The sequence below is a fragment of the Zootoca vivipara genome, chromosome 12 (genome assembly GCF_963506605.1).
Source record: "Zootoca vivipara chromosome 12, rZooViv1.1, whole genome shotgun sequence".
NCBI lineage: Eukaryota > Metazoa > Chordata > Lepidosauria > Squamata > Lacertidae > Zootoca > Zootoca vivipara.
In genome coordinates, this window is record NC_083287.1 from 19787395 (window position 1) to 19813016 (window position 25622).

General features: G+C 41.5%; 1 protein-coding gene across 1 annotated transcript in view; it reads right to left on the bottom strand.

Moving 5' to 3' along the window:
* Nucleotides 1–9033: 9033 nt before the first annotated feature.
* KCNH8 (potassium voltage-gated channel subfamily H member 8) overlaps nt 9034–25622 on the bottom strand; it is a 157469-nt gene continuing 140880 nt past the window's right edge. Inside the window, exons 12-16 of the mRNA XM_060280535.1 lie at nt 25418–25456; nt 20641–21002; nt 16151–16257; nt 15286–15362; nt 9034–9745 (exon numbers count right to left, since the gene is read on the bottom strand). Coding sequence (XP_060136518.1) covers nt 9038–9745; nt 15286–15362; nt 16151–16257; nt 20641–21002; nt 25418–25456 — 1293 coding nt within the window. The 3' untranslated portion in view covers nt 9034–9037. The remainder of the gene's footprint in view (nt 9746–15285; nt 15363–16150; nt 16258–20640; nt 21003–25417; nt 25457–25622) is intronic.

Below are 25622 nucleotides of genomic sequence, written 5' to 3' on the forward strand. Positions count from 1 at the left end.
AGAGTTGCCATATTTTGAACAGCAAAAAAGAGAACACATTTGTTGACTTCTACTCTTAACTATGGATCGTTAAGGCAACTCTCATTTTAAATACCCCTACTATATGTAGGCTATAGAAGCTGTGATATATTGTGAATAGCAATGTTCTTAACTTTCAACAAAATAATAATAATAATAATAATAATAATATATTGCTCCCTCACTTGCGACATGTTCACATCTTTGTGAACATAACTGTGCACAGAACAATTTAACTGTTTAATGTGTACATTTGGACTCTCCTTAAGGGCAGGGGGATGTTAGCTCTCACCCTCCCCGACTCCTTCTCCAAGATCTTGTAGCTGAGCCAGGATCTAGTTCAGCCACAAGAGAAGCAATTTTTTACAATATAGTATGTAGCTAGTTTAAGATGTTGCTCTGTTGTGCTTCTTTGCTGCAGACCAGCTTAGCCAGGTGCCTTAGATTTGAGTCTAATACACTAGGAACATTTTATTGGGTTACTGTAAACAAAAAAACCAAACAAACCCCCCCAGACATTTTGCCAAAAATCCACTCGGGTAGAAATTTTTATCCTGAAAAAGAGGACATATGGCAACCAGATCTGAAAAAGAGGATGTGTCCTGAAAAAAGAGGACATATGGCAACCTTACACATAGGGAGCTGGACAAGAAGCAAATATACATAGGATATACTGTATTCACATCACCACTGACCACAGCCATTGCTCTCCCACTGCTGGTCGGTCCATGGATGGGCTTCAGAGGGTTAGTGGAAGAATGCCTTTACCAATCCAATGAAATGAGTCGTATGCAAACATGTTTTTTTTCTGGATCGTGGCTTCATAGCCTCCCTCACATTCTCCAAGGGATCCGTGACCCATAAAAGGTTAAGAACTACTGACCTACTGGGACGTTCTCGTGTTCAACCTCCATCACAATGAACAGGAATTGTGTAAGAACATCACCTTATGCTTTGGCTGACTGACTGACAGAGGGCATCCCAGACCGAATTACTTCTTTCACCTCCTCCCAAACCTTCCTCTCCTTGATTGCTCTCTCCATATCCACAGACAACATTGCCACCCAGCTTGTTATCCAGGCGTAAAGCCCAGGCGTGTACACATTTAATCTGTTTTCTAGTGCTGACAGAAGGACATGTGGATCCAGAATTGGCCTCCACAGTCACTTACAGATACACTGTTAAGACTGTATTCATGGAAGACAATCTTACTTGGCTATGAGTGATCACCAAAAAGGAAGAAAAACTTGGCTTCCCATCTCCTCCTGTAGCCAGCACAAAGTCCATGCCCTTAACTGTAAAACTACCCAGCACCTTGACCAACCTTATCTTTGGGCTCACATATGACCCTTGGAAAGTTGCCCAGAAGCAAAGGACCATAGCTCAGTGTTAGAGAATCAGCCCTCCAGGCAGAAGACCAAAACTGTGACAATGTGAAATGAGACTGCTGGTCTTAAAAAAAAAGGGAAGGGGAGGGGTTGCTGCCCCTGCTTGCAGCTAAACTGAAATATCAGATTTTAAAGATCATTGTTACCTTACCGCTGACGTAATCGTTCTTTATGGCTTCAGTAAATGCTAGCGCTTGGCAAAAGCAGGTTTTGCAACAGGGAAGCAGGTGTGTTTCGGCAGCTGGAACAACAGAGCTGTCAAAGTGAAACCTCTCCCCCCTCCCCCGTCTCCTCTGTATAGATCTGCCGGGTATGCCGATGAATAATGGATTGTGAGAGATCATACATCTCCTTCTGGATTATATGAGCAGGTGAGGACATTCTAAACTTATGTTAATTACTCCATAAACACAGCCGGATAATAGCAGGCTGAAAAGCCTTTGAGAGAGCGACGACAGCCTAGGATTTGCTTTTGCCAAACCTGCTTTATTTCATTATGAAGAGGACAATCACAATGCCTTGCATTCTGTTCCAGGAGGTTTGCATTGTTCTGTTGGTTGGAGCATATTAATTCCTGGTATATTTTGAACCCCAAGTTGCTGGTGATATCTTAGAGAGACCCCAAAGGGTTCTTCCCTGCACATCTCCATGGGCACCTCCACACAAGGGAAGCAGAATTCAGTAGTGGAGTGGGCTGTACTATTGTCACAGCCTTCAAGATGAGATAATATAAATCTAAGCCAATGCTTTAATAATTACCCCTGTTTCCATAATTATAGCAACTGATTACATGCTTTCATTTATATGTTGACAAACTCTTCTATGACTCGTTAACTACAATTATTTGCAGGGTTAACACCCCACCCCACCCCGAAATTTGTCCATTCCAAATTCTCTGGAACATTCAGTTTAAAATAATGGTCCGCTGGAATAAATCCACTGCTTCTATAAGGAACAAGCTCCCTCGTGAAATGATTGACAGCAGAAGCATTAGATAGGCATAATGGATCTTTGGTATTAACTTGCATAAAGATGCACGAGGATAAGTTATCCTGTTAGAAAAGCTATTTTGTTCACTTAGGCCACAAATACAGCAGTAAGGATACTGAATGTTTGCCGACAGATATTCTGTGACATTTCAGCTAGAAATTGTGGGTTATTCACTTGATATCCTCATCTCCATAGAAGCTGGGGGCAGCCTTCTGGGAGGTGGAAATACAAATGTCTGTAGCAGGCTCATATTGGGAAAATACCAGAGATGATGATGATGATGATGATGATATCACTTCTCACACAGAGAAGGGTATCCCAAGCGACTCGCCGTGAAAAAGGCAATAAAACCGTACATAAAGCAACAAGAAAACACAATACCTAAACATGTGCATACAAAAATATTTTTTAAAACCCAAATCATATCCACCCCACTAAAATATCAGCACTAAAACAGGAAAAAACAAACAAACAACCCCCCGCTAACTCACTACTCTCAAATTTAGCAGAATTTTTTAGCCTTGCATCTAAAGGTGGGCAGTGCCAATCTTCCTTTCTACTGTGCCACCTCTCATCTCATTCAGCTTTTGTACTTTCTTCTTTCTGCTATAGTATTTATATACTGTACATAGATTATATATCATACATTTTGTATATTAAATATACTGAACTCTGCTCTTCACTCCTTGTGCGATTTGGTTTGGTTTCTCTGTCTCTGTCCAGCTCCTGCCTCCCATACATTCCATCTCCTGAGAGTTACAGTGGGTCAAAGGGCCAGGCTGAGAAAAGGAATCTCCTCCCTCTCTCCTGCTCTCATTTTAACGTTTGATGTGCTCCTTCTTGTAATTCTATAAGCCTCTCTCCTGCTCAGCTTATATATAAATATCTTGGATTTCTAATCCATGCAAAATTGCTTTATGCAAAACAAAACAAAAGCCAAAGGGCTTAAAGAAGAGATGTGTACTGTACCTCTAAGAAGGGGGAACGAATGCCTGAGATCTGTGAGCCATCTGACGTGGTATTGCCGAACACCCAACAAAAAAGCACCTACAGTTCCAACATGTTTCTGTATTCCCCTTCTGAACTGGAAACAAAAAGGAAGGCAGTAATTTGACTGCAGTTGTTGGGGGCATTCTTTGACCAAACACAAAAGAGGTGATGTCATGGACTGGTTAGATGCAAAGAATGATGGGAACCCCCAAGGGAAGAAGGCTCAGAGCCCAGGGAGGGGTGGTGGGACAATGATGAGTGGCTACAGGGAGGAGACTGGGAAGAGGAGGTATCAGAAGCTGAAGAGGTAACAGGGCTGACTGAGCTGAGGTGAGTCTGTGGCAGAGAGAAGTCCAGAATCAGAGGCAGAAGCTGAAGCAAGAGAGTGGGATGAGGAAGACCAAGAGGCAGAGATGAATCATGCTGGTGAAGAGTCATGGGTGTCTCCCCCTCCTGCTATGACAAGGTCCCTTCCCCACTTGTCTCCCAGTACCAGAAGAGGCATAAAATGGGCGGAGGAGAGGTTGGCTGCACACAGGTGCAGTCTCCGATTGCTTGGAAAAGGCCGTGGAGAGGAGGAGAGGTGGGGGGTTTTTAGCCTCAGCAACTGATTTTCATGGAGTAAGACCACTGAGAATGAGCTGCTCTGCTCATCAGGCCTGACACTCAACCAAATCTGTGGAGACAGTGTTTTGTTTTTTTGCTAATAAAGAGTTAACACCACCTTTGAACTGTGTGATTGCTGGCTGGCACACTCCTGTGACAGGTGAGGATTAGTGTGAGTACCAAGGAAAGGGGAACTGGCTGACAAAGGGGCAAAAGGAAAAGATTGCATCTGTAGAGAAATATTGGAGGTGGGAGCACACTGAAAAACACAAATCAAGGTAGTGCAGAAATCGTAAGTTAAAAACAACAACAAAGGATACTAAAATGGAATTTGTTTTAGTTTTTATAATGCATAGTACAAAGTAATGAAACAATGAACTATCCAGGCTGGGATGGTTGTAAGGAAGGCAGCTCTAGGTAGAGATACGCTTCTAAAGGCAGCTGGATTGCAAAACTCTTTGAAAGACAATTTAAAATGCTCTTACAATGATTATGTCTACATACCTATCCAATTCCAGTTACTGTTTCCAGACTGCCTGGATATGGTGCTACAAAAAAAGATTCATATCAGCTGTTTTGGACGCTGTAAATATTCCACTTTGCTAAGCAATATCCCATTTTCACGAAAGTTGGAAATAAGCATTGCTGAATGTGATGGTTTTTTCCTTACCTCAATCAACATCTCAATCCAGTGTGGCCTGTGATTTTATTTTTAGCTAGAAACACCCTTCACTCTACATTTCTGCCCATAGGTTTGTGACCTGCACCTCCCTTCTCCTCCATGGATGCCTTCCCTTTTTTTGGTCTCTCCTCTGCAACTATACTCTCACAAAATCTCCGCCATCCAAGGCCCTCTTTACACACACACTGAACCTCACGGGTACCATTTGCCCATGGTGTTATCCCATGTACAGTATGTAAATACTTCAACCAGGGCCAGATTTAGGTTTGATGAGGCCCTAATCTACAGAAGGTAACGCCCCCCCCCCTTAATATGCCCAACTGTCCTTTGTCAACAACAAATTGTCACAGTTTTTTATGTTGAATATTTTAGGGAACAGGCTAGCAGGCGGGGCCCATTACTTATATCTTAGGAGCCTACACAACACAAAACACTGTTGCTGTATGTAGGTTTTATTTGTTTTTTATCTTATATTTTGGAAATGTACATCCAGTTGTTGTTTTTCCTTTAAATTTTGTTGGGGCCCCCAAGAAAGCGGGGCCCTAAGCTACAGCTTGTTTAGCTAATACATAAATCCAGCACTGACTTCAACCAGAGGTGAACAATCACATGGGTTTCCCCACACCTGATTGGTCCCCCCCCCCCAGGAATGGAGAGTCATCTAGTCACACTCAATGGTGTTGCACCCAAGATGACTGAGCACGAAGTGTTAGTGGCTGTGCTTACAAATATACACATAAAAACAAAGAGAGCTTTTATGATAAATCAGCTGAGGTTTATTTGCTCCATTAAGTTTCTTGCATTAAGTATTTTATTCTAGATCCAAATGTACAATAGTGGATCGCTGTGCAAGGATCCCATTCATTTCACTCTACATATTTTGTGTTTTCTTTAAAATGAAGTGAAACATAACCAATTTATATATACTTTTTGTCAGCAAAAATAAAATGTTTGCTATTGATAGAAAACACCCCCCCCCTTCAAATGACATGAGTTTATAAGCTGTAAAAATAAATACTTTCCCACCAGTGGCTTCATTTTAATGCTATGGATTTTCTCCAGTGCTAGTCATGCTTAAAGTAGACCCACTGAAATGAATGAACATAACTAACTTAGGTCATTCATTTAAACTAATGTGTCTACTGGTATAGCATTTGGGCTTTCTGGTATTGCTAATTTTCTATGCTCCCTGTCCCTTACTCTCCAATCCAGAAGAGTGAGTTATAGGGGAAGGAAGCTGAAATACGTCTCCCTTTAACTACAGCTACTGGCTTACACGGAAAGGTTCAGCTATTAGCACAGGGCAAATTATATACCCCCCGTGGGCCATAGCTGCCAAGTTCTCCCTTTTTTTAAGGGAAATTCCCTTATGCTGAATAGGCTTCCTTGCGAGAAAAGGGAAAACTTGGCAGCTATGCCGTGGGCAATAAAGAAAAGTGATAGGGAGAAAAATAAAATGTTACTATAGAGATTTGAGAAACCAGGACCCTTGGCTCAATGAAACCCATTTGATAGCTCCACAGATTATAACTTCAAAAAACTCTGCCAATGAAAGAAAATCAAATGGTTTGTGGTGACCAGCACAGTGGAGAAAAAATAAGAAGGGAACATTCCTTTAAATCATGCAGGATTTGTAAAATAGTATGTTTCAGGGGGTTTTTTTCCATGGAAAAGAGCCTTTCCCATACAGGAATATTTTAGTTACAGGTAGGTAACCGTGTTGGTCTGACGTCGTCGAAACAAAATAAAGAAATTCCTTCCAGCAACACCTTAGAGACCAACTAAGTTTGTTATTTTAGTTGTACATCCTAGATCCTAACTTCCCAGGGAGTAAGCTCAATTGAACTCAATGGGACTTTTCTTCTTAAAAAGGTGCAGTAGGATTGCACTGTAACATTATCGGGCCATATTATCTTTCGGGGGGAAACAATTCTCATGTGTATGTTTATGTTGTTAATTAATTTCAACATCTCATTCCAATCCTATTATACATAGATGAACAAAGCCTTCTGCAAGAATAGTAGCCAAGTGAATAATAGCAGAATTAATAGGGAGTACCTGGGGACCCAGGTGGCGCTGTGGTTAAACCACTGAGCCTAGGGCTTGCCAATCAGAAGGTCGGCGGTTCGAATCCCTGTGATGGGGTGAGCTCCCGTTGCTTGGTCCCAGCTCCTGCCAACCTAGCAGTTCAAAAGCACGTCAAAATGCAAGTAGATAAATAGGAACCGCTACAGCAGGAAGGTAAACGGCGTTTCCATGTGCTGCTCTGGTTTGCCAGAAGTGGCTTTGTCATGCTGGCCACATGACCTGGAAGCTGTACACCGGCTCCCTCGGCCAATAATGCGAGATGAGCGCGCAACCCCAGAGTCGGTCACGAATGGACCTAATGGTCAGGGGTCCCTTTACCTTTACCTTTACCTTCCCTTTAGCTTAGTTGGCCTTGCTTCTGAGTAAACCTGAGTAGCATCACACTACATGGTGCCATACCATTTGAAATGAAAGGGTTGCACCTAATGGTGTCAGGTAACGGTATGGCTTCCATTAGAGGAAAAGGAAGGAAAGCAATTTTCAACTATTTCTCCCCTGTAGCCTCTCTGCGTCTTCTATGGAGCTCCCTTAACTCTCTGGAGGACATTTAGGGTTTGCGAGCTGGGCGGCAGGGGGCAGAGGGAATAACTGAAAATTGCTTCCCTCTCCATTCAACTGATGGAAGCTTTACTGTTAACTGAGAGGCCCTGTTGGATTAAACCCACAAATTGACGTTTCACTCTTTTCTAAAGTTAGAACATCTCAGCCTTTAACTTTGGCCTTGATCCAAAGTTGCTTCCTTTGTTCCCCTTAAGATCTCAGATAAGTGGCTGGCCGACCTTGGCAATCATCAAAATATGCCATCCGTTGCTGCTTCATGTGATTTACTGTGCTTCTTCCTCAATTCAAAACAGGGGGTGTATTATTTAGACTAGAACGCATATGTAGTGTTATGATGACACAGAATCTGTGGTATCTATGTTGCACGTTCAAAATGCGCTTCCCTGTGGAAAAGAGTTGGTCTGCATACCCCAGAAATTAGCTATTTGGTTTTCTAATATTATAAATTGCAATTACATGCCTATTTGGGTAACCCACTTGCCTATTTTATTATTTCTAGTGTTAAATTTATGTACAAAAGTGCAAGCCAGTTTATAAATATCCCCTACTGATTTAATGACTATTCATTTTTATGGTGGGGGAAAGCGGTAAGTATTTGCTTTAAAACGTACGGTATTTCAGAATTATTTGCTTGTGCTTCTACAGTCTGAGATACAACTCCCAGGCCATGGTTTTGGTTGAGGAAGTTACCTCTGATTGTCCGGTTTTACTCTGAAATGGTTACCTGACCTTTAAAAAATAAAGGATAAAAGTGATGATGTGCAATAGCAATAAATAAGGGCATTGGTTATCAACGATTAAAGTAGTACAGTTCATATGTTGTTACATAGTTTTCTGATTTAACATTGTATAAGCAACCTGGTTTTTATTCTCCTGTAAATAAAACAGTACCCTATTCTTGATTTGTATTCTAACGGCATGAACAAGTTCATTGCAAACTGCATGCAGAGAAAAGGGCTGTATGTCCGCTTTAAGCTAAGAATATTTCGATCTAAAGACATAATAATGTATACATGATAGTGCATTAATTCTGAAAACGGCAAGCATTGTTACCAAAAAAAGGAAAAACAAACTCCTGATTAGTCTCCTTATAAATATTTTGAATACATATTTCTTACCAAGTATAGAAAAATAGTATTTTTGATTAAGAGGTCTGATTTACATAACAAAGAGCGTGCAACAATTAACCACTCTCTACCAGCTCTATTTGGTTGATTGTCAAGGAGGTGACATGCAGTGGTTATTGTCCCTTTGCCTTTGCAGCACTGGCATAAATACTAGCAGGAGCCTCGATCACCTGAAGCAAACAATGCTGCTGATATTGTCTGGCGGCAACAATCAGGCAGTAAGGGGGTGAAAAACCCTTTGCTTCACACAACAAAGACCTCCTGTGCCAAGGCTCCTCAGTCTTCGTGGTCCAGCTACTTTGTCCCTCAGGAGCCAGAGTGTCACAAAAGTCTGTTGAGCAGTCCAGTTAAGCTACAATCTGTGTATAAAAGGCTTTTTCAATGTGCTTCTTAAATCTAGAAATCACCTCTCTGCATATGCGCTGGTCAAACCTTTGCCTTTGCACGGGTCGCCAATTTTTGAGTTTGCAAATTTCCATGAGCATCTGAGGAAAAGGCCAAAAAAAATATGTCATGCAGTACTGAGTCAAGTTTATAAGCTGGCAGTTGTGGAGCATGCTTGAAGTGTCATCACGTCACCGTTTCCATTATACATTTATGGCTTTGCTATCTTTAATATCCACTGTGCTTTTCATGACATCCAGAGGAAAGTCTTCTGAGGTCTGCGCTGCTGCTGTCCCTGTAGTTCCTTCCAGGTCCCAAGAGCCTGGCAGGTTCTCGAGGCTTAGAGAACTGACTGCTCCCTGACTAAAGCTGCCTTCCTCGGATCTGCTGGGCAACACAAGGTGCAAGGACGTATCCGACGAAGAGTACATGGAGGAGGAAAGAGTTGCTGAAATGGACTGGAGGGGAGTCAAAGTGGTGTCTGAATGCGGAGAGGTGCAACTCACAAACTGCAGGTGATCTTTCTGGATCACATGGTAGTGGGAGGGGGAATGTTCAAGGCCCGACGTATAATAAAATTCGCCACCCGTAGAATTTTGAAGGTGGGATTCAGTTCTTTGTGGGCCGCTACCTACGGAGGTTGCATCCATGTTCCAGATGCCGGCTATCGTATTGGAATGGCAGAGCTGTGCTTTGGTGCAGGTGACATTCGGAACCTGCATATGCATACACGGCTGGTGTGTAGGCCAAGTCATTCTAGTCTGTAAGCTTTCCATGCTGGGGCTCACGGCTGCGCCGTGCACGGCGCAAATCTCCGGGGACTTCTGTGCCACGACCAGGTTTTCCAAGAGGTGCATCACATTCTTCATGTCCTTGCTTAACTGAGAGACCTCTTGAGTCAAAGCAGTGACCTGAAATTAAAAAATATACATATTAAAAATATACATATACAAATATTGACACAACATCATTCAAATGAAAAAGAAAAGGAGGAATCCAACTCATGCCCTTGCACTCACAGAAGGGCTTTTGATCCAGCAGATGCTTCCACTGATGGAAGAGGAAGGGAAGATATATAAATTTTTGGCCAATTCTGCAGACCTCGGAAATCTGCTTACAAACACTCTGGATCAGGGTGGAAGGTGGCGTGGGGTGATGGAAGGGAAAGGGTGAATGGGCAAGAATCACCTTCCATCTTCTTCCATTAGTGGAGCTGTCCGCTGGATCAAAAGCTCTGTCATGAATGTAAGAGTGCCAACAGCATCCTATCCAATAGACAGAAGTCAAGTTTCGCAACTTAATCCATCTCTCTGGTTCCAGTTGCAGAATTCTCTTTAAGAGCAGAGAGGTGTTTATTTTCTAAGGAAAATACCGTATTTTTCTGTGTATAAGGCTAGGCTTTCCCCCCCTAAAAAACAATGTCAAAAATGTGGGGGCTTCTTATACATGGATGCATCTTCCCCCATTTTCTTAAATCAGAGTCCCCCAAAATAGAGGTGTCTTATACATGGGGGCATCATATAGATGGAAAAATATGGTAAATCCATTGATTCTTGTTTAGTTTGATATTTGTGCCACTTGTGGTTCACGATTGTGTGCCACAGAATCGCTAACAAATAACCTATTTTAAATTTCGTTAAAACCAACTGTGTGGGTCAAAGTTCTCCCATGGGGAGCAAACCAGAAGATTCAATAAACCAAGCCTGAGTTTTGAATTACTTCAGAACCAATTGGTGCTACATTCCAGTTTGCTGAGTCAAGCTGGAGCCTCCTCAAATCATATTTTCAAACTATTTTAATAATCTGCTTCCAACATGATGAAGTAAAAACAAATTATTAGAGGGGGTTGTTTTTGAAAATAAACCCTTTGGCTTGAATCCTATAATCACTTACCTTGGAGAAACCCCACTGAACTCAATAGGACGTACTTTTGAATTGATATATACAGGATTGTTCCGTAAAGGCAGGAAGAGGGGAAAAATTCTTCCCCCCCCGCCCCCCAAAATGTCGTAAATGTTTGCAAAAACTCAGCTGAAACTCAACTCAAGTGAAACATTGGATTGGAGGAAATTAAGGCTTTAGTAGCATAGAAATCAATGAGACTTATGCTAGCCATGACTAAAATTTCCCCATTTCAATGGGACTAAGATGTCATTGCTGAAAGCTTTCTATGTAACAGAAATGCTGTTGAAATATTTCCTAGTTTAAGAAGTGCCCAACCACCAAGAATTAACAGTGCTCCCTATCTAATATGTTGTGCAATAGAATGGCCATTTCTTTAATGAAAATGCAAAATTTGAGAAGTACTCATCTGGGAAGGCTTATCAGCATGTTAGTTTATATGGGTAATCGTATTTTTTTGGAATACATAAAATTTGCTATAGGGCCGTTGATGGAGAATATACATCTATATAATGAAAGTAACCAGCTGTAGTCTACAACCCATTTATTTTAGCATTGTTGGCTGAAATCAATGAGATTACTTTACACACATTGAACTGAGTGAATTGTGGATTAAAGTTGAAGGGAACCTTCTTTTCTCCCATTTGATTCTACTGTACGTAGCTAGCAGGGGAAAAAAACCAAATGAAGGTACAAAATTAAAAATTAGCTCTGCATTGCTTCCAGTAGCAGATAATCAATGTATTTTAGGTGAGATTACTGCCACTGTGCTCGCAGAATTAAACTTGTGCAGTTCACCAAATTGATGAAAAGAGGAAGTAATCTGCAGAAAGCAAGATGAGGCTGTACATTAGTTTTCAAAAGGGTAAACGTACCCGACAGAAAGAGAAAAGGATAATTGTGAAGCATTTGAGTCTTTCTGAACTAAAAGCGTTTCCAATTAGTGGGTGACTTGTACAACTTAACCTGCTCATTACTACAAATTAAGCACCTGACACTGTCATGGTTAAGTCAAAGCAAATCAAGTAGCCCTAAGTCACATCCACACACCTTAGAGTTAAAGCATAGTTATGCCACTTAACAGTCGAGGTTCAATCCCTAGCATCTCCAGGCAGGCCTGGGAAGATCCCCTGACTGAAAACCTGGAGAGCACACTGCCAGCCTCTATAAGGCAACTTCCTATGTTCACTAATTATTAACAATATAAAAATACACTGGATATGCTGAAAATATAGGTTAGGGTTCTAAGAGCCTACGTGGTCATTTAAAGGTTCTCTTTATGACTGAAAAGCTGCTCCTGAAAACTGGGGAACCCTCTGAAATGGCATTTGAAAGTGTGTGGTGGGAAGGGATAATCCAGGTCATGCTCAAACAAACATCTTAATTTTACTTCACCTTGACCCTCAGTTTCCACGATTTTGTTTGTTTGTTTCCCGTCCCCCACGTACCATTGTGTGAAATACTATTTCATAATGTATTTCTACTTCCAGTTTGTTGGGCTTCATATAAGTGGGGGGAAAGCCTAATGACTGTGGTATTAATCTGAAATCACATTACAAACAGGTAAGCAGTTCACTACCCATCTTAAGGTGCCTTCAGTGGAGATAGTAATAAATCTCTACGTTTTGGGGTGCATAGTTAATTTTGTATCTTCAGCTTGCTTTATTTATTTATTTGTTTGTTTATTTATTTATTTACTACCACTTGCTTTAAGAAATATATAAAAGTTGAAGCAGTCATGTGAGCTACATCACAGGGTTGTCAAGAGGACAGATAATGGAAGAGGAAAATTAGCACGCCACTGCTTCCTGGGAGGCCACATGCTAACCACTACACCACACTGCTCTCCAATTTGTATGCTGTATGGGGACTAATAGGTCTGTAGTGTGGGCTGAGGTCTTGCAGTGAGAGGTGCATGAAGGTGACCCACCACAGTTTCTCATCTGCAAATGCACCCACAGGCTCAGCAATGTTACCAAGCCTTCATCTGTCCCTGGAACCACACAATTATATTCCGTAGCTAAGTGAACAGACACTGCACATTGCAACCACTAGGTGGATCTCTCTGCAAGCACTAAACTCTAGGAGGGACCTTTGGCTTTGATTTTCATTCCTGCTATGCCCTGCAAAGGTAAAAAGGTAAAGGAATCCTGGACAGTTAAGTCCAGTCAAAGGTGACTATGGGGTTGCAGCACTCATCTTGCGTTCAGGCTGAGGGAGCCAGCGTTTGTCCACAGACAGCTTTCCAGGTCATGTGGCTAGCATGACTAAACCACTTCTGGCACAACGGAACACCATGACGAATGCCAGAGTGCATGGATATGCCATTTACCTTCCTGCTGCAGTGGTACCTATTTATCTACTTGCACTGGAGTGTTTTCGAACTGCTAGTTTGGCAGGAGCTGGGACAGAGCAACGGGAGCTCACCCTGTCGCGTGGATTCAAACTGCTGACTTTCCAATCGGCAAGCCCAAGAGGCCCTTCCCACCACACACTTTCAAATGCCATTTCAGAGGGTTCCCCAGATCTTCAGGAGCAGATTTTAGACCTGCGTCCCTGCACCTTTCTGCCAGTACTTGTTTTCCATAAACTTTAATGGGACAAGGGAAACCTTAATTAACTTTGACTTTCAGAACTTCACCAAATCAATGAAAGTATGTGCTCTCTGAACAAAGCCTGAATAAAGTGCACCAGTACTTTCTACAAAAATGGAAATATATTATAAACCTGCAGAACAGCAGGTTGAAAAACCTATTTTTCAGCACTTTCAAACTTGATGTACCTGTGCTGTAATGGATAGAGTGTTGAACTATGACCTAGGAGGCCAGGGTTCTAATCCCCACTCTGCCACGAATCCCACTGGGTGACCTTGGGCCGTAACTGCCTCTCAACTAAACCTACTTCACAGGATTGCTGTGAGGATAAGATGGGGAGGGGAGGACCATGTTCACCACATTGGGGCCCTTGGGGGAAAATATAATAAATCAATAGATCATAGTTGTTTGAAGGTTGGCACATTTGTAGAACTCTTCAGGTAGATCCCACATGCCAAATTTCAAAATTACCAGCTCAGCAGGTATTATTTTTTAAGCTGTAGACTGTCAAGGTTCATATTGGCAAAACCTTCTTTTTGCCCCTCTCCTGACTCTATAATAAAACATGGGTAGCTTTCAGCTGCATAAATTTGCTAGGGAGTTTTGGACTACTGACACACATTTTAAAGTAATGCATCTCTATAGACATAATCATTTTTGCTAACTAGAGACTTTAGAGTTTTGTGAATGCTAAGCATTTCCTATGAAAGTGAAATGCACTTCTGTATTATAGATCATAATACAGCACAAATTTATGGATCATAGTATGTTTGCTTGATTTTGGTCCATTCTGCTCCAGTAGCTTTTGCTCTGTGGCAAATTACTAGTTCCCCTCCAAAAGGAGAGCTAGGTAGCAATTTTTTGATTGCTAGTAAAGTGCCGTAACACAATTACATTGTATGAAAGCAGTTATTTGCCCTTTTGCTAGAAAGCTTTTAATCTCGGTCGGAAAGACTGCTAATGAAATGTGTTGCTCCTGGCTACCAATGACCTCCTTTCTCATTTCCCCCCCTTAAAAAACACACAAAAAAAACCTGGAGTAGGGTATTCTTAGAAATAAGATGAAGGTGCTGGAAAAGCTAGGAATTGTGTTCCTCCTCTTACAATCCAATGCATTGGTAGGAAATGTTGTCATGGCCACAGACATACGCCCTGTCTGGGTGTGCTGCTCATGTGTAAATCGTACACACAAGAGAAAAGCCTACTAAGCTCTCCGTCGCCCTCCATGAGTTCCATTTAATTTCTTTACACTTCTAATTTGTATATAGCCTTTCTATATTACCATACACAAAGTGACTTACAGCAACAAAATATATAACAAAGAACAACAAAATATACAACAAACACACCTTATTATTACATCTGATCCAATACAGAAAGTCATAATAAAGCATAACTTAAAAATGGAACGACTTATATCAAATAAAGTAATATTCAATAAGCTCCTTAAATATAATAACACAATAAAATTAAACAGCTCCAAACATCAGCAAATGATAATTAAACAGAAATCCACTCTTAACAATCACAATAAATACTGACTGAACTACGATAGAAAAAAAAAAAACCCCAGCAAGTCCAATGCATAAAATAAAAAGGACAAAGCACCCCCTCCTTCAAAACTGGGATTCCAAATCATGCAGGGAGTATCTCTGAGCAGAGAACTGAGCAGACACTTAGATGTCACCTTCTATGTCCTAGAGGGCAATGCAAATCGTGATGCAGGTGGTAGAGTTTAGTGCTCTCGTCCCCATTTGCCCTGCATGCACATACGGTAGCATTTATACATGAGCAGCGCATCTGAAAAGTGCTATAGGCTATTGGAACTAAAGATTTATCAAATATCGCTAGGCATGAAAAATTAGCCTTACCTCCAGGGTGTTGCTGATCCTAACAAGTTTCATTTCTCCACAAAGAAGAGTAGAACAATTGAAATGACATGAAATTCTCCATACCTCATTATTAAGCCTGTTGATCTGTTGCTTTGCTTCTTCCGCTTTGATGACTAGCACAGCAGCGCCAACTTCATTCTCTGTAATAATAACAATACATACTGTAAGTGGATGGTCATAGAAATCTCATATCTGTGACCTGATTGCTCATTTATTTCCAGATTTTAGTTTGTGACGGAACGATTTGCCTATGTAAAAACAAGTGTCTAAATCGAGACCCTTTTCTTGATTAAATAAAGCTAAATTAATTCAAATATGTAAAATTCTACCTTTCCTTCAATGAGTTCAGGATAAAGACAACATCAATAAAAATATAAAAATAAAAATAAACCACAGTTCCTCTGGAATTTAAATGACTCAGCTAAAAAGAGAGAGGAAGGGATGGGTAAGGTTTGATTGCTTGCCTTCCATAGGTTTGTGCTCTGGTGCTTGTCACAATTCAGAAATGATCCTCCTCCTCTGGCAACAATTATCTTTCACCACCCACTGCTAGAATTGCACGTTTGGCTTTGGGACTGCAGACTATTGGACCTTAAATGAACACTTTGCTACTTAATATTAACTTCTTACAATTAGTGTTGACTTCTTTAATGGGGCATGCAGAACTACACACAGGGATGGGCCCTGATTTAGGAAGCAGCAATGCCTGTAAGCATCATGATCTTTTTACCTTGTCTGATCAATGGCAAGAAAAGAAGCCCAGATAACTGGAAAGAAATAGCTCTACACTTCACCCCCCTGTCACTCTTGGCCATGATGATCCAGTCACATCTAAGGATTTCTCCCACAGTTTGCAGTACACAAAAGGCAGCCCTCTCCGAAAGGCGCATTATGAATCATTTGTAAGATGGCTAAATATAGCACTAACCCCTGATGGTAGGAGATGCACTGGAATCCTGCCTGAGTTGTTCAGAGCTAAAGTCAAACGTCTGGCTTTCCTCGTTATTGTTACCATCTTCTGTTCCATCAACGATCCTGTTTGGAATAATTGCACAGAAATCAAGCTTCTTTGTCCTCAGGCATGGCTAACAATACACACATTTTTAGGGAATCAGGACGTTCATATGATGAACTTTACCATTATTCGAACCTAAAATTGCTTAAAAGAAAAGAGCTGTTAGGTTGGTCAGCTGATAACCTGCACAGAAAATTCTATGTTTATCTTTGCAAAGAAAGCACAGAAAGCACACAGAAGTGAATGTTACAGACTTAAACAACATTTCCCCTTAATAAAGTACTGCAAGCCTTTGTCTGTCCTGTCAGATCTCATTTCCTCCCGAGGGACTACTCATACTTTTGAAGAGGAATAGGGATAAAAGTAGGGTCCAAACCGCTTCCCCAGGTTAGAGGAAATCTGAGATTTTCCTTAGCCTGGGAAGCAGCAGAATTTCTATGATGAAATGTGTTGAAAAGATCGTTCCGCTGTAATATTATTTTGGATTTGATGTGCTCCTTGCAAGCAGAGCCTGAAACTATATTGTGATGTTTGCTTCATATAGGAACAGAAGATTGAGGTAGGATATTGTGGTGTATATGAAAAACAGAAAGAAAGAAAGCAAACAAAAATAACCCTCTGCACACAATGGCCATAAATTAGAATTTCAGCTCGCTGAATAGATGCCCATTCTCATTCCCTGCCTGCCTCCAACATGGTGAAACATAATTTGCGTTTTGTGTTGTGTTGGCAAGTAATAATGCAAGCTGTACTGGAGGCTTTGCAAAACCCTGGGAGTCCTACACGCTCTCTTTTTGGGCAGGGGCAGAGATTAATTTAATGTTAAAAAAATCTGACTTGTGCAGTTCCACTCCCTTTCAAATTGGGCATGGGGAGAGGGAGCACTGAAGCAGCCAGCTTCATCCCCACTTTGCACTACACACTTAAATATCAGCAGATAGCTTCTTCTGTCAATAATAGTATATGCAGTGGAATCTCTCTGCATGGGCTCTCAATCACACACAGAGTTGTTGTTGTTTAGTCGTTTAGTCGTGTCCGACTCTTTGTGACCCCATGGACCATAGCACGCCAGGCACTCCTGTCTTCCACTGCCTCCCGCAGTTTGGTCAAACTCATGTTCGTAGCTTCGAGAACACTGTCCAACCATCTTGTCCTCTGTCGTCCCCTTCACACACAGAGAGCCTTCTCCATTTAACAGTTGCACAAATAGGATGCCCCCACAAGTGTTATACTAGATCAGGCATAGGCAACCTTTGGCCCTCCAGATGTTTTGGGCTACAATTCCCATCATCCCTGACCACTGGTCCTGTTAGCTAGGGATCATGGGAGTTGTAGGCCAAAACACCTGGAGGGCCGAAGGTTGCCTATGCCTGTACTAGATGCATAAAGTTCAGGAACAGGGGCTGATGCTAAGCTCCCAGGCACTTGCACTCTCATCAGATCGCCTGAATGAGTCTTTCCTCTTTGGCAATATGACTGTGTTTCTGTACTTATTGTCCTGTTTTTCATCCATACTTTGTTTGCCGTTTCTGTGTTCTTTCTTTCTTTTAAATTGATGAGCCTTCCCCCCCCCCCCGCCCTCTCCACGAAGGGTTACCACACGTCCAGAATACTGCAGTCAGCAGCAGTGTCTGGGCAGAAATTGAGAAGATGTCCGGGAAAATATGGCAACCCATGTTGGCAGTGCCGTTCCCCCCCCCCCCCACAACTCAGCAACTTGGGGCAAAAGTAAAATAATAATAATAAAAAAGTTCAAAAACTTTGCCCAAAAACATATTTTCTGCCCCGATTTTCACTTTGAAATATGGCAACCCTACCTCCATGGCAGAGTTTGGAAGACGGCTACCCAACACCAAGGTGTTGTTTAATTATGGCAACTTTCCTTAAGTCATATGAATGTTTGCACACTCCATCATTTCCTTTGACTTATCATTAATCTCCCCTGCATTTCAAATAAAGAAGAAGTGCTGCCGAGATACAAAATGGGGGAATATCATTTGTTCAGCCAACCTCTGTCGATAAATGCCTGTGCGAGATTAGCAGTTGTATAACACTCATCAGTAAATTTACTGTAATGAAAGGGATGTGATAATGCACCATGAAGGAATGAAAACGGATTTATTGAACTATAACCTATTTTACAAAGGTCACTGAACACCTATTAAAGGTGATTACTTTCATTCATAACTCTTCTAAGCTAAAATCAGCGACGTGGCAGTGGAGGAGGAGGTTCCTCCCCCCCTCTCCCATTTCTTCATAGCTGCCAAGTTTTCCCTTTTCTCACGAGGAAGCCTATTCAGCATAAGGGAATTTCCCTTTAAAAAAGGGATAACTTGGCAGCTATGCATTTCTTATTCCTCAGGCACTCCTTCCTGCAGCTAGCTTCTATGGATACAGTTCACTGAGATGTTTCCTGCACAAGCCAAATTGAAATGAATAGGGAAGTAGTACATGCTGTTCCTATTTCTCTCAATGGACCTCATGCAGCAGAGCTCCCCACTGGGTTCGGCTTAATGTCTTTCCAAAAGCCTTTCAAGGTGAGAATGCTGTCTGTGAGCATTTTAAGGAGAAGGGAGCTGAACTTTCGTCTTAAAATTTGCATGGGTCAACAAAAGAGAGCCTTAAAGCAAACAGCTAAGCACTTTGCTGAGAAATCAAGCGTTTCTCTGCTTTTGCACTGCTGAGAGACAGCTGTGCAAAGGCTGTTGTTACTTTAAAAAAAAAAAAGCAACCCTCCAAGGAACCGCACAGTCCCTGAGATTGTCTAAGCTGACTGAGCCAAAGCTTGGACAGAATCACTTTATATATTCTCTGTACATAACGGCATAAATGGCCCTAAATGGCCTCAGTCCAGTATACCTAAAGGAGTGTCTCCACCCCATCGTTCTGCCCGGACACTGAGGTCCAGTACCTCAGGCCTTCTGACGGTTCCCTCGTTGCGAGATGCCAAGTTGCAGGGAACCAGGCAGAGGGCCTTCTTGGTGGTGGCGCCTGTCCTGTGGAACGTGCTCCCATCAGATGTCAAAGAGAAAAACAGCTACCAGATTTTTAGAAGACATCTGAAGGCAGCCCTGTTTAGGGAGGCTTTTAATGTTTAATTGTTTTATTTCATTTTTCTGTTGGAAGCCGCCCAGAGTGGCTGGGGAAACCCAGCCAGATGGGCGGGGTATAAATAATAAATTATTATTATTATTATTATTATTATTATTATTATTATTATTATTATTGCCTGCTGGATCAGGCCGTCTCGTCCAGCACCCTGTTTTCACAGTGGCCAGTCAGATGCCTGTGGTAGGGTTGCCATATTTCAAAAAGTAAAAACTAGGAGACCCCCCAAAATTGTTGAGGGTTTTTTGTTCGTTTTTAAGGAATCCACCCCACACCTTTCGGAAATTCCCCTTGGATGTCAATTCCACCTTTGAAATCCCAGCCATGTCCAGTGTCCAGTATGCCCAGTGGGAAACCCTGCAAACCTACCAATCAGGCAGCCGTAGGCAGAGCTGGGGGTAGGGCAAGGAAGGTTTTCATATAAAGTGACTCTGCCTAAGCTTTAGCTCTGACCAGGGATCTTCACTTCAAAATGCCTTGAGTGGGTATTTTGAAACCAGGGTATCAATTTTTATATAAGATACAATAAAACATACTGCTCTCCATTGCTTCCAGAGCTCTGAAACGTTCCTGACCCAAGCTCTATGGGCTAGCTCAGGGACTGCATGTTTTCAATGACCCTTAAAAAAACACACCTCATACTTTGTGTTCTTTTTACATATCCTTCTGACTTCCAGGACCATAGCTGCCAAGTTATCCCTTTTTTACAGGGATTTTCCCTTATGCTGAATAGGCTTCCTCGCGAGAAAAGGGAAAACTTGGCAGCTATGTCCAGGACTCTGAATGAAAAACAGACAATTTTTTAAGCAGGTCTGTTGAAGGGATGTTGAAAGATGCAGGTGCATTTTGGCAATTAAAAACAAACAAACCTGAAATTAAACTGAAATCAGCAAGGATGATTTTTGTGCTTACAGTGCAATCCTGTCGATGTCTGCTCAGAAATAAGTCCCATAAAACTCAGTGGGGCTTACTTCTGGGCAAGTGAGTAGAGGACGGTAGAATAGCCTCAATCTCCCATAATGAATGCTGGATAGGATGGAGAAGGGTCTTATTGTGCCCTTAAACATTGTGCATTGTACTGGTTTTAGTTACCAGTTCTTCTGAATGCCATCTGTATAGGGACCATTATGGGTCGTAATTAAAGTTGTTTAACTATTACAGTGGGTGAAATTGGTGGGAAATTTTAAGGCAACAATATTGTTAGCAACAGTATCAAAGAATGGAAAACATTTATGATCCACAGGAAAAAGAGAAACTGGGTGCGCGCCATTGTAAGAGACGTTCCTAATATTTACCTGGGGCTGAGGTCTGGGGGACCAGTGCTGTTTAGGGATGAAAGGTGCAGCTTCATATTCTTCTCTCTCCTTTTGGAGTAATAATGCAGTTCCGTTTCATGCTTGGTTCTAGAGGAGGTTGCACTGCAAACTCGGATAGGTGAGTGGAAGGGCACAGTTCCTGAGGCCAACTGTTTCAAGTTTATCCCAAGATAGCTTTTATTGCTTCCTGACTTTTTCTGCTGGGAGGAGGAGGTTGTGCTTCTGGTATGGACTGGAGAAAGAGTACCGGCCTCCTCTTCTACCATCTCCTCCTCTTCTTCCTCATCTTCCACAATAGAGGGAAGTCTCTTGTTGATGCTTCCATTTCCTTTCGAGTCGGCCTAAAATAGCAGATAATTCATATTGATATTTAAATGGAAATCTGCTTGCTATGTCGTAACTACAGTAATCTGAGAATCCAACTAGTACTGTGTTGAATGTTCCTTCCACATATTTTCCATCCATTTCCCAGGAGGGGAGAGATTGCATTTGAAAATTAATGAAGGGGTAAGAAAATTTCAGTGAATTTCTCTTGGGTGGGGCGCAGAGGTGCTTTTTGTGCTCAACTCGCTTTTGGGAGGGCCAAATGGTGTTTGTGAGTGTCTTGTCTTTCAATCTACGTCATCTTACCAGTAGCCTGCACTTTGTAGCCTTCTGAGGTGCCTGCACTATAATGAGAAGATACAATAAGATAACGCCTCTCATGCAGCTTTTTTTTTTTCAGATCAAGAGGCATGGGCAGCCAAGGAGGCTGCAGGGTGCTGGGGAAAAGCTTACTGGAAAGAAAAACTCAGAGAGGCACACCACTCTTGGCCACCTTGCAACAAGGTAAGTTCAGTGTGGTGTAGTGGTTAAGAGCGGTAGATTCGTAATCTGGGGAACTGGGTTCGCGTCTCCGCTCCTCCACATGCAGCTGCTTCTGGGTGACCTTGGGCTAGTCACACTTCTTTGAAGTCTCTCAGCCCCACCCACCTCACAGGGTGTTTGTTGTGGGGGAGGAAGGGAAAGGAGAATGTTAGCCGCTTTGAGACTCCTTCGGGAAGTGATAAAGCGGGATATCAAATCCAAACTCTTCTTCTTCTTCTTCTTCTTCAACACCCTGCACCCAAATTCTTAAGTGCCCTGAGAATTACATAGAATAATGGAAGCCTCTTCCCGAGAGGAAGTAAACTTTTGAGCATTCAGTCAAACCCAAGGACCACAAATGTTCCCATCGTAAACATTTTGCAGCTTCTTGGGTTCCTTAAATGGGATTCCACTATGTGAGGAGATTTATAAAATATCGGTCCATAAACACAGTTCAGCAAAATGAAAGCAAATGCATTTTGTTACCCAGAAATGTTCCATATTTTTAGTTCATACAGAGCGATGTAATAGATAAATATGTTCTCTGATTAATTTACCTATTTATTTAAATCACTTAAATCCTATGTTTCTAAATTTGCTCAGATGGCAACAAATTAAAATGTACAAAACAAAATAAAACACAAAACACAAAACAAAACAAAACATAAAACACAACAAAACACAACAAAACAGAAAGCCAAATCCACACTGACAAATAACAACATAAAGCAACTCCAAATGAACTGGACCAGCTTCCCCCCTAAAAACTAGCTCTAAGTTTTAGTTAAAAGGTATGGTAGATCTTACATAGTTACCTAAGCCAAATAAGAATATAGGCAGACCTGCTGAGGGAGACTGTCCCAGAGCTGGGGTAGCCACTGAAGGTGCTTTGCGCATCCTGTGGAAAGGGAACCTGGCGTGAAAGCCTTCACAATGCTATTTGCAGGTGTGTGGGCTCGGGGAGGCGGGTGCAAGTTGTCGTCTGATAATAGTAAATAGCCTTAAGAGCCTTTGCAGACAGGGGAGAACATTTGAAATTAAGTGAATCCAAATAGGGTAACGATGCTCAACAGTAGACAACACTATTGATGTCTGAGAGCTTCAAAGCAGAACTTTTCGCAAGATAGGCACTGTGTGAATTGCAAGAACCAAAACTAGGCAACATTTCTCAGTAAAGAAAATGATCCTGAAACTGGAGTTTGGGTTTAAAATCAGGAGTTTTCCCTCCACATGTAGCCTTATTCCTTTCCATAACATACTTACTCCACGTGGGTTGGAGTGTACATTCCAGATGCAGTTTTCTATTTAGATTAAATGAGCGTAATGTTGCTAACAAGCCCCGTGGTCTGTAGTGGCTTGCTTCTCTTCCTTTCTATCGTATTTCCATCCTGCTTGTGGCAATTTTTCATTTTATGTCCACAACTATATTGACTACTACCTTGACAGCTAACTAGTGGAACTTCCAAGACTCACCAAAAATTTGGACCAGGGTTTAAAAGCTTTTAGTCCTAACCTTCTAACCAAGATATCATATTGGATATCATAATGATTTTCTATATTTTGTTCTCAACTGAGTGGTGCCTTGCAAGACAACTACAGTGGTGCCTCGCAAGACAAATTTAATTTGTTCCGCGAGTCAATTCGTTTTGCGAAAAAATTGTCTTGCAAATCGCGGTTTCCCATAGGAATGCATTGAAATTTCTTTTTTTGCCTATAGGAACACATTAATTAAATTTCAATGGGAAACCGCAATTTGGAAGATGAATTTTTTCCAAAATGAATTGCGAGTCACCATCAGATTGCAAGATGCATTTGTCTTGCGAAAAATTCGTCTTGCAGGGCATTCGTCTTGTGAGGTATCACTGTACAGTATGGTCCCATTGTGACATAAGTTTTATCTTCATGGCACAATGTATTTTATTTTTCTGTTGGAAGCCACCCAGAGTGGCTGGGGAAACCCAGCCAGATAGGTGGGGTATAAATATTATTATTATTATTATTATTATTATGCCCATGGAGGATTAAGTATGAGCAATATTACATCAGAATGAAAACTCAATCTGGGAGAAAATATGTAGACCCTGCATCCTGATCAAAGGCTGACCAACCCAAATTCACCTCTGTTTTGAATTTGGTTTAAGAAACTATATATATATATATATATATATATATATATATATATATATATATATATATATATATATATGGCAAGGTTTATTAGGGGCTCATTCAAAATCTGTACTAATAGGTGAAATAATAACAACAAAAAGGATCAGTGAACATGTTGAAAATGCCTTTGCTTATCATGTAGCAACTACAGCATGTTCCTAAACCAGATTTCCTCAGCCTGGTCCCCTCAAGATGTTTTGGACTTCAACTCTCATCATCCCTCACCATTGGCCATGCTAGCTGGGGCTGGTGGGAGTTGTGGTTCAAAACATTTGGAGGGCAGCAGGTTGGCAAAAGCTGCCTTACACTTAGAATTAAAAGCCAAAACTTCCAGGACAGGCTTGAGTTCCAGTATTCTTCTTCTTATTAGAACGAAAGTGTGGGTAGTCTCTTCAGTAGACTCACTGAGGCAGCGGGTGAGATAGGACATTACCTCTCTTCCTCTCTGGCCCATGAAGGAAGGTGAGAACATGCTCTGGCCCCCTCTGATATCACTGAATGGCCGCACAGAGATGCAATGTTCAAACGTATATGCAAAATCAAAAGGGCTAGTTATCTGGGCCACATTTTATCTGGAACGTCAACCGTACAAAATGGGCCTGAACCACAACCCAACACATAGGGCTGTATTCAACTAACTTCTTTGCAGAGTAGATGCACTGAAATTAACGGCCACATCTAACTTAGGTGGGTCAACTCTAAGTAAAAGTTAGCTGAATACAACCCCTTTATGTATAAACTCAAGTTTGCTTAGGCTCATTGTATTAGAATGTTTTGCCCCCACAGGGTAGGAAGGGAGGCATGTTCCACTTTCCTCCACTTATGTGGACAAGATCATAGAAAGGTATCATGTGAATCCAGATCACTATACAGTGGTACCTCTACTTACGAATAACTCTACTTACAAATGTTTCTACTACGAATGGAGCTCCGTCCGCCATCTTGGATGCGGTTTAGATAGGATTTTTTCTACTTACGAATTTTTAGTTAGGGTTGCTTCGACTTACAAATGTTTTCTTCCAATGCATTCCTATGGGATTTGACTTACAATTTTTTCCGACTTACGAATGTGCGTTCGGAACGCATTAAATTCGTAAGTAGAGGTACCACTGTATTGAAATCAGCCCTGTGATTATTGAGCCACACAGCACAATTTCAAGAACCCTGATCATATTATTGTTAGGATAGGCGAGTTCTGTGGACTCTTGTTGTTAGGTTCAGTATTAACATGATCATAATTTGGCTATGGAGTTTCTCTCTATATACTTTTGAAATTGCTACATTCACATTGATATAGCATAGTAAAAGCCTGTTGCTTTGAAATCAATATTTCAAACATCATTGTGAGTTGCAATTCAGAAGGTGATCTTTTGGGGAGATGCATCAACATGCAGAAGTTGGAATCAGCATGCAAAACGCATCATATTTTGATATGAGGCAGCCCAATATTTAACGAGAACTTATATATAAATATATTTTACTTCATAATTCTACGCATACCAGCAACTGTGCATGCAGGGCCAGGCTTTAAAATGCAGAGGTAGCAACTGGGCATGCAAACAGGCAAGTCTATCCATGCCAACACTACTGTACCCATTATAAACAAGGATCTTTTTAAAAAGGTACATAATCTCAGTGCCTGCTGGGATCCAAAGGTGACTCTCTGACCCGAAAAGGAACTTGGATTCAGCCACAGGTATTTTAAAACTAAGCTCATTATATTAAAATCAGTCAACCATACCTGACAGATTGCAGACTTGTTTGATAATCTTGTGATTACCTGGAAAGAACAACAAATAGAGGAAGTAGCAAATACCAGAATCTGCACAATAGTGGCTTTTCCAGCAGCAATTTTAGAGCAGGGGATGGCGTAAAAGGGAAATCTCACATCAATTGTCTCTCATGTCTGTTTGCTAAATCAGTTGACAAAAAGGTTAGTAGAAAGG